General features: G+C 38.3%; 1 protein-coding gene across 2 annotated transcripts; it reads left to right on the top strand.

The window, feature by feature from the left end:
- Window positions 1-7,068, top strand: myoz2b (myozenin 2b). 2 transcript variants are annotated; one of them, XM_083931835.1, is made up of 6 exons: window positions 7-129; window positions 1,165-1,274; window positions 2,953-3,122; window positions 3,675-3,768; window positions 4,995-5,151; window positions 5,223-7,068. In XM_083931835.1, exons 2-6 carry the CDS (start codon window positions 1,193-1,195, stop codon window positions 5,446-5,448), a joined length of 729 nt encoding a protein of 242 aa, XP_083787961.1. In that variant the 5' UTR covers window positions 7-129; window positions 1,165-1,192; the 3' UTR covers window positions 5,449-7,068. The 2 variants fall into 2 exon arrangements, with proteins under 2 accessions (XP_083787962.1, XP_083787961.1); XM_083931836.1 differs by lacking the exon at window positions 1,165-1,274 and having other exon boundaries at window positions 1-129.
- The last annotated feature ends 2,465 nt before the right edge of the window (window positions 7,069-9,533 follow it).

Here is a 9,533-nt window from a genome sequence, read left to right as displayed (position 1 = left end):
CACAGTTTGGCTTTAGTGTCCGGGAGTGTGAAGATCAGGGAAGATCAAACTACCTACTGTAGGTTGACCCCTGAGCCTCCGTGTCTCCCCTTCAAGGATACAGGTTGCACACTAGGGATACCATCACAGGTATGGACAAAGCGTTGTCAGAGTGTATTTTGAATATGTGGGTTATTCAAATTATATTGAAGAAGTAAAGTTGAGAAAGTCACTATATAGTGATAAAATAAATTTGGCTTTTATTTTCTAGAAATTCTAGTTATTTATTTGAAATTTGACAGATTATAAGTTAATTGGATAAATGGTCTATCTTTTGAATACGTTGCTTTGCTTTCTCTTCAGTTTGCATGGAAATTATAAAAATGTAACAAAATGCTGCAAAGTCAGCAGATGGGTACATTTGAGTTAATGAACATTAAATATTTAGTCTTGTACCATGACGCATCATGTTCTGCATTCTTCAACAAAGCAAAGCTAATTACGGGTTTGATATTTTTGTACTGCTGGACATTTGTTTCGTCGCGCTATGCATACAGAGTAAGGAAGAAATATTCACCCTTAACCTTTACACAAGTGATTTATCTTGTCACAGCAATAAAGAGGGATACCATTAACATTTGCTCAGAAATATTGGTCCAGAGAAGAGGCCAGATTTCAGAATTACGTGTGTGCTACTGATGCAAGTACAATGGGGCTTTAGGGTTATGCAATACATTGTAATCTATTAAACGTAACGTCGGCGGAGAGATTATCATAACATGACAGACACTGACATGGCAGATTTATACATCGGGGTGCCTTCCAAATCATCTTCAAATTCTAATAGTTTCTGTCATTAAATAGGAGGGATACTTTACTATAGACTAAAACAAACTATGTATATTGTGGTAGTGTATCATGTAACAGATAAGAATAGGGTAAGTATTCATTCTCACCTTCTCAATATTGTCTGTTTCGTATTGTCAATAATACAACAATACAGATTAAAGGTATTTTTTCTGGCAACTGATGAAAGATAACTTTGCACCTTCACACCAAACTATGTGATTAGCTGTAACCTGTCAACGTATAGGCTAGCACTGCATTGATGATCTAGAGAGTCATATTCAGATTAAAACTCCTTCTTGAGAACAACTACATCCTGTGTCCTGTATGTGCTTCCAGTACTCCTGCCAACCTTGCCAAAGCCACAATGTCACAATTCTGTACAATGCCAACTGGAGAGAGGAAGAAGCGTGCAGCAGCTATTTGCCGAGAGGTCCATGGTACCAATGGTATGATGTTAGTGCAGACAAACACAATGCTGCAAGAGAATATCCACTGTGATCTGGGTTCAAAATGTCAGGGCTATACTCTCCGGCACTTGCCATAAATAAGCTAATGGGGTGATTTACTACCTATGAAGACTAATCCTTTGTCGCTGTCCTTTTCAAAAGTCTATTTCTGGAGAAGGGAGGGAAGTTGTGAGGGCCAACTGTGTGTAGTCGTTTGGATAACGTGAAGGTTTGTGACAGCTGGGGCACATACCGTCTGTAGTGGTGGATGATGTAGCATCATATCCATCCAAAACAAATTCTCAAGTACAATGATATCTCATTTTCCATGACCGGGCTTACAAAATGGAAACATTTTAATTTTGTGACACATTTGATGTCATTTATGGATGCTCTTTTAAATCTATTTAGCTGACAAAATGATATCAGGGTATATTTATATTGTGTATCCAGCACTTCCCAGCTCTAAAACCAGGGCTGAATCAACCCACTCTCCCAACCATCTGCTAATATTCAACCGGCCTCTACCCAAGTGAGTTTGTGAGAATTAGATTATTTGACATTTGTTTAAGCCTTTAATGCCCCATGTAAGTATAACATAAACTGTTTTTTTGGGGGGGAACTGGACCTTTCTACAAGTCAGCCAATAGGATTAGGTTAAAGGTGTTGACTATTTCAGTCAATATTGTGCTTTTGTAATCTGCTTTCTCATATGAACTGTCCGATGAATCAGGTGCGGACATTGTCCAAAGTTGTCCTTTTACACATGTAGCACGCAGCCGGAGATTCTCTATGTTGGATGCGTTCTTACTGGAAATACTTGGTTTAGACGAGAAGTGACACCCGGGTAGACATGCGGGAGACCAGACATGACGTGGATTACGCGGCAGTCACAAAGCTAGTTTGTAATTTGGGCATAAACAATCAAGTCTCTTGCTGTTTCTTCAATTTATCTGACAATTTCAGCGTCAGCCCTTATCGACAGCATTCCGTGGTATCTCCTATAAGACATTTCGTCTTCATGTCAATGACCCTTCTGCTTCATCCTTGGATGTTTGTTTCATAGTTTCAGTTTTGCACCGCATGATGGAAGCATCATTAAAATGCCCACTCGCTCGTTGTGAATTCTCGGCACAATGAGCAGTTCTATTCACACACAGGCTAAATCTGAGATCGCACAGACTTTGTACTAAGGAGGTCGCAGGGTAAAGGCCGTTTGATGTTAGTTCCAAGTTATTAAGACATTTGCGTTCTCACGTAGAGCTCTGCTGGTAATGTCAAGATTTTCAGGTTTGCAGTGCATGTGTGAAAGGTGTGAAACAAATGTGCAATTAATCAAATTATTGAGTCTGCCAAACACCATAAACTTTGGGACCCTGGGACAGTTGGCCACGTTTGCCCAATTTTGGCAAAAAATATGATATTAATGACAAAAACCTTTGCTTGGTTATCCATTTTAGAAAATGTACCTTGACTGAACGATACAGCTTGACTTATAAGTGTTTCAGTCTTTGAAAATATTGTTGGATCACCATTGTGATGCAATATGCAACATTTAATACACTGACTGATTGATTGATTGATTGATTTGATTAAATTATTAATTAATTGAATGATTGATTGATTGATTATTGTCTACTAAAGCTGCATGTTTTTTTCCTCTTTATTTTCATCTCAGCTGGGGACATAATGGATCTCGGAAAGAAGCTCAGCACGCCTAAAGACATTATGTTGGAGGAGTTATCGTTGCTTTCCAACAGAGGTTCCCGGCTTTTCAAAATGCGCCAGAGGAGATCAGAAAAATATACATTTGAAAGTATCCAAAATGAGGCAAACGCTCAGCTGAATGTAAGTCAACATGTATGTATTGTACTGTCTGTGTCAGTTATTTCACATTCTCGAATGACTGGATTTAATAAATGCTTTGATTCTATGTCCATTCACGATCTGCAGTTCTAACATTAGTGCTGTATGCATGCAAATGTGTAAAATTGTATTACTCATTAACCTTATTGGTGGGGAAATATGCTCTTGAAAAAAGTGTTTAAACACATGGATGATAACAGAGATATGTGCCTCGTGCCTTTTCCTGTACATCCTCCAGCCAAATCTTGTGAGAGGCTGCTCAAGCACTTTGCTAAGGAGTTGCTCCCCTTTTTATCAGTGCCTGTTGATGTGTTTCTGTATCTGTGTGAGTGTGTGAGTGTGTGTGTGTGTGTGTGTGTGTGTGTGTGTGTGTGTGTGTGTGTGTGTGTGTGTGTGTGTGTGTGTGTGTGCAATGTAGTTGTGAGTGTGTATGTTTCTGAGTGCATGGAAGACAAGAGCAGCTATATTCCAGCTTCACGCTTTGTTACTCTATTGAACACTCAATACATGTGCTGTATTTTATACTTTTTGCAGAATGATATTCTAGCTGGGACAACACACACTGTGGAAATTAAAGTGGATGCACCAACTGATGGAAGTACTGCTAATCCAGAAATCACTGTTTCAGGTAATTATGGTGTTCAGCTAGTAAGGATGTTAACATTGAATCTAACATGGAACATTAAAGTTCGCACATTGTGTAGAATGAGATTTCCATGTCTTTTTTAAATTATAAATTGGGTTGAGGTGCTATATAAATACTGTGAAAGTATTAAAACGTTAAATCCACAGAGAAATGCACACAGCCCTTATTCATAAACTGTGCCTTTAAACGAGCCCTCAGAACTTCTGTACGGTTTTGATGTCCCAAATAAACTGTATATAGGTAGAAAGTGCCGTTACAATGTTGTTACAGTCATTTCCTGGCTGCAATGAGGGAACAGAGAAAACGAGAGTGCAGGTGAGGACCCAGAAATGGTGACCAATCACAGCAGACTGGGCTTTTTTTGGCAAGGGGATTTAAAGAGACAGGCGCTAAAAATTAGCGTTAGAGACAGAGGGTGAAAACAGGTATATTCAGACAGAGAAAAATAATGTTTTTTTAACATTAAAACTTGTAAATATGTTCCAGTAGAAACCCAAAATACATATATGAAGCGGAAAATTAACATAATATGGGAACTTTAAGATTATAACCAGTAGAGCGTAAAAAAATGTGTTAACTTTATGATTAGATTTGGTCATTCGTGCAGTTAATGTATTATTTATTCTACTGTTAAACTGTTTAGCTGTTATGCTACACAGTCAAATAACATTGACTGATTATGTAATACTATTATAATAATGGCAACAGCTGGTCTTGTTTTTTTTGGCAACTAACTTGAGTGGTTTGATACCATGTATGTAACTATGATTTATTACAATCTCAACATCTTTAAATATATTAAATATATAATAATTAAATATAATAGAATATGTAGTGGTAATATTTTTATTTATTATATTATATTTTAAAAAAGCAGATAAACATAAACAGAGTTCTCTGCTTATTCCAAAATGCTCCAGTAGGGTCTCATCCGATGTCGACACGTTATATGAGTGCACACTTCAACTATGTGCTATTTTAAGGCCTTTAGATCTCAATGACAGACAACTGAGTGTGCCTGTGTAAGTGTTTTCTAAGCACAGTCTCTATTCATAATCCCCTCTAAAAGTTTAGCCTCCCGCCCAGAAAAGAGGCTAAAGAATACAGCTCAGCATTAACCCATAAACTGCAAACCAGTCAGGTCATTCTGTTGTTGTATGTTGGGAAAATCATCCACAACAATGATATCATGGTGCCTCTCTTGATAGACGTGACCGCAGAGAACGCCACAGCTATGTCCAAGTGCTACCACTCTCCTTGGGATCAGGCAATCCTTAATGACCCCGACCTCGCCGAAACTCTCAAACTGACAATTTCAGCACCAGGCGCACAAACAGACCTTCCTGAGTACAAATGCTTTAACCGGTGAGAAAACTACAAGCACATTCTAGTGAATTAGTTCAAAAAGTGTCATTCACACTCGATGTCAATTACAGGGTTGCCACTCCTTTTGGTGGCTTTGACAAAGCTCCAAGAGGAATCACATTCAAGCTCCCGGAGATTGACCTGAACCCACCCAGGTTTCCAGAGCTGCAGGAGCCGGGGATAATGCGACCCACCTTCAACAGGACAGCCCAGGGCTGGATAACTGAGGGCACCCATCTGATCCTACCCACTGTTACACTGGAGCCCATCACAGTCCCAGAGTCTGATGACCTGTAGGTGGTTTTACAGGATGTTGGCTGTAGAATTTTGGCCCCACCTGTGATGACGGCCAAACAGTCATTTAGTAGAGCAGTCACAATTCCTTACCAATATTCTGTATTTTTCCCATTCAACGGACACAAAATGTTTCATGCATTTAGAGGGTTTTTGCTGTACACTTAAACTGTATGAAAAGAAAATCATGTAAATAGCAAAATGCATGTGCTATACACGAAGTCGAAGAGTTTCCAGTGATACTGAAAGCAAAACTGTAAATTTTATGAATGTTCAGATGAATTGATGAATATGTAATGTAAATAAAAAATGCAACCTGTTTATTGATGGCACAGCTGAAACATGCAGTGAGTTATATTTAGTGATTATTAGTAAGCAGTATTTCAATTATATCTACTGTAAAGAATGATATTACAGAAAAAACATCACCAGTGTTTGATGTTCTGATGTTTATAAGATAAAAATGAATCTAAAATTCAACACAAAACATTTAATTTATAGATCTGTAGATATGAAATAACAATGAGAGCACTGTTTTATAGCTCTATTGTTGACTGCTGAAGAAGAAGAAAATATTTTACATTACAATTCGGAAACATTTTGAGGAAATATCTAAGGTCGCAAGACAGAAACCTGGACTTTGACCTGTGATGGCATGGAACTGATCAAATAAAAATAGCATATTCATGGACTCGAACTTTATGCGTAAATACATTTCATAACCAATAACCAATAGCCTTTGTTTGGAGTGGAATAACACTAGAGAAAATGTAACTGTTTGAGCTGTACGGTTTTTTGTCATTGATGCACTAAAAACGTGTAACTTTACTGCATCACAACCATAGAAATAGAATGAGAGTGGAACGGACATTGAACTGTTTGCCACGGTTGTGTGACTAGTTCGAGAGAAAATGGTGATTGTTGCTAGTTGTTATGGTGACAACACACGTCAGTAAAGTGTGTCACACTGACTAGTTTGAGAACTCCACAGCAATTAAATCCAGCAATCCTCAATTCAAGGCAGGACATGGAGCAGAAAAGACGCCTCTCCGTGCTTCGTACTACCTCACTGCTCGTTTGTTTGTCACAAAACCTCACCTCAGTGATTCCAGGACTTTCTGCAAATTGGTTTAAATGGAAGTTTATTCTGGAGTTATGCCGCTGCAGCAGTTACAGTTGTTTTCAATGGCAACTGTACACATAAAAATGGCTGCCGCCCTGACCATCCTGCTATGCTGATACAATGGGAATGTCCTTTCTACTCTAATTCTGTTTCTATGAGCACAACCTACAGTAGCAATATTGTGTATGAGTGCAAAATACACTGGATGTATGTGAGTGATATTTTGGTGTTTCTGAAGAGCTGAGCTGAAAGCATTCGAGCTGCATGATTTTACTTCTACAGTTTAAGTGTATTACATTCTTGTGCATACTGTTTATTGTTTAATAACTAACGTAATGGGAGAAGGTGGAAAAGAGAAAATTCTAGATCTTTCACATTCACACGAATGGTTTGTAAGACAGATGTGCAAAAAAGATATTTACTCTTTCAGCTGTGTCTTTACCGTCATGATCATAATGTCCATTTGTTTCATTTGAATGAATTAATACAGTGGCTGTGCATTTTTGGATTTTTTTTTCTCACCCACTTCCAAAAATTTAGCTAGAAAATGTCTTGACATTTAACTGTGAGAAAGTTGAGAGGTTTGACAAGGTTATTCCCTGAGTTTTACCGTAAATGTTAAGTGTTGTCACAACGATGCATGTAGCAGGTTCAATTTCATGGTAGAGCACAGTATGTGTGTAGAGGACAGACAGTCTGACACAGACCCCAGCATGTCAATCCTGTTTTATATACTGCAGAAGAACTGGGTGCAGTTTTTTTCTGAGATAAAAGTCTAAAAACCTGATAATAATAGAACTAACTAAACTAAAAAAAACTACTGTATAAACTCTAACTGGCCTTGTCGCTTCTGATTTATTCTTGCTGGGAGTCTATTTAAGTCACTTTTGGCTGAACTACTACACTCTGAAAAAAAGAGAAAGAAACAACAAAATGACTGAAAAGAACTGACTCCAGAAATAAACTAAAGAACAGTAGAGTTTGACAGCTCATCTGAACAGAGCTCAGCTGTGCAACCTTCAGAGGGTGAAATATGAGAAGCCTAAAATAAATAATACCAAAAACACTTCATGTGTCTGATGGGAGCTTTCAGTGCTATTGCTGGAGCCAAGATAGGATCAAAGAAAAGCTATATACAGTTAGACCGTACCATCCCATAGACTACACTTTTTGCTCAAGTATGGGGATATATCAGGATCTGTATGAAAATAATAGTGAAGCCTCATTTGAACTTCCTCCAGTCACATTCACAGTGTATCACTGCAATAGAAGCTCTGCCTGTTTTATATTCACAAACAGATTTCATTCTTGCACTCAAAACCAGCGAGAACTTCTCAGTGTAACAACTCATGGAGACACACACACACACACACACACACACACAAATCACACATCACACATCACACACACACACACACACACACATGCACACACACACACACACACACACACACACACACACACACACACACACACACACACACACACACACACACACACACACACACACACACACACACACACACACTGGGGTCCACACTATATTTACAGTTTTTCTCAATTGCTAAAACACTAAACCCTGTTGTCTGAACCAATTTCTCTGTTGCCTGAACACACTGATTGAATCAATCACTCTTTTGGCAAAACCATGAGCACTTTTCACCTGTTTCGACACAACTTCCCAACCCCTTTTTTTTTGTGATGCACCTGTGCTGCATAATAGTAAGCACAGGTGGCAAAAGTCAAACACAATTAAAGCCCGGGTGTCACCACTTGAACACAACAACTCAAAATTGATCACACTTGTGGCTAATGATGTGAGGGAATATATAAAGCCAGTTCAGAGAGCACTGATTTGTGAGGCACTACAATGGATAGAAATCGGAGAGGAAGAGTTCGTGTGAGAGGAGGTCGAGGAGGTCGAGGAGGTTGAGGTGGTCAAGGTGGTCAGCGAAGACAAAGAACAGTAATATCTGATGAAATCAGAGCTACTGTGATTGAACATGTTCTTGTCCATGGTATGAGCATGAGGGAGGCCGGACAAAGTGTACAACCTAACATCGGTAGATTCACTGTGTCCACCATAATTCAAAGATTTAGAGAAGAGAACAGGTAATTATCTTTTTTGACATTACTATAGTACAGTATGTACATCAAATTACTATATGATATATTACAGTATATACTGTACCACAGTATACTGTAAGTAATTATATGTTTCATTATATCACTGTGCCAATGTACTGTAGTAATCTAATGGAGGGTTAGTCTAACTGTCTGTAGGCCTAGTATTCCATGTATATTTTTGAGGACAGGTATGTTCTCCCCACACCATGAGACCCTAATTGTTGATATGGTCCGTGAGGACAATGCCAAACTGTACACAAGTGGCAAATGCATACGATTTCGGTTTGTTTTGTACAAATGCTACGTGCACTGTAAATGCAAAAGATCTTTGTTTTTTGTACTGTACAAGTGCTACATGTAAATGCTCAAGATTTCTGTTTTTTGTCTTTGTGTAAAGTGCTAAATGCAAAGGTTTTTTGTTTTGCAACATGCATTCAGCTTCATGTCCTGAGCATTGTGTTTTCTATTTTTCTATGTAGTGTTTAGTGGCTGCTCAGTAGTGTTTTTAATTTTGATTGACTTGGGGCACGATTTGACAACAAAGTTCAGTTTTGGGCACAGATTGAACTGTTTTGAGGTGAAAGTTTGGTTTTGCAAGAAGAGTCTGAGGTTTTGTGAATGTAGCTTGAAAATTGGGGTTTGTGTTCACAAGAAATTTTTCTTAGCAATCGAGAAAAACTGTAAAGGAAGAGACAAAAGCAGCAGCTAATGAACACTTGGCATGTGGTATGAGGATAGTAAGTTAAGTTCACTACGTCATCAAATCACTTATTTTTTCTTTTAGTTTAGCATTGTACCGTATAATGAAACTATGTACCCAAACAACAATGTATTTTCA

This window comes from Echiichthys vipera (assembly GCF_963691815.1).
Source record: "Echiichthys vipera genome assembly, chromosome: 2".
In the NCBI taxonomy this organism is placed as follows: domain Eukaryota; kingdom Metazoa; phylum Chordata; class Actinopteri; order Perciformes; family Trachinidae; genus Echiichthys; species Echiichthys vipera.
The sequence above is the reverse complement of the archived record's forward strand: the minus strand, read 5'-3'. Positions and strand labels throughout refer to the sequence as shown.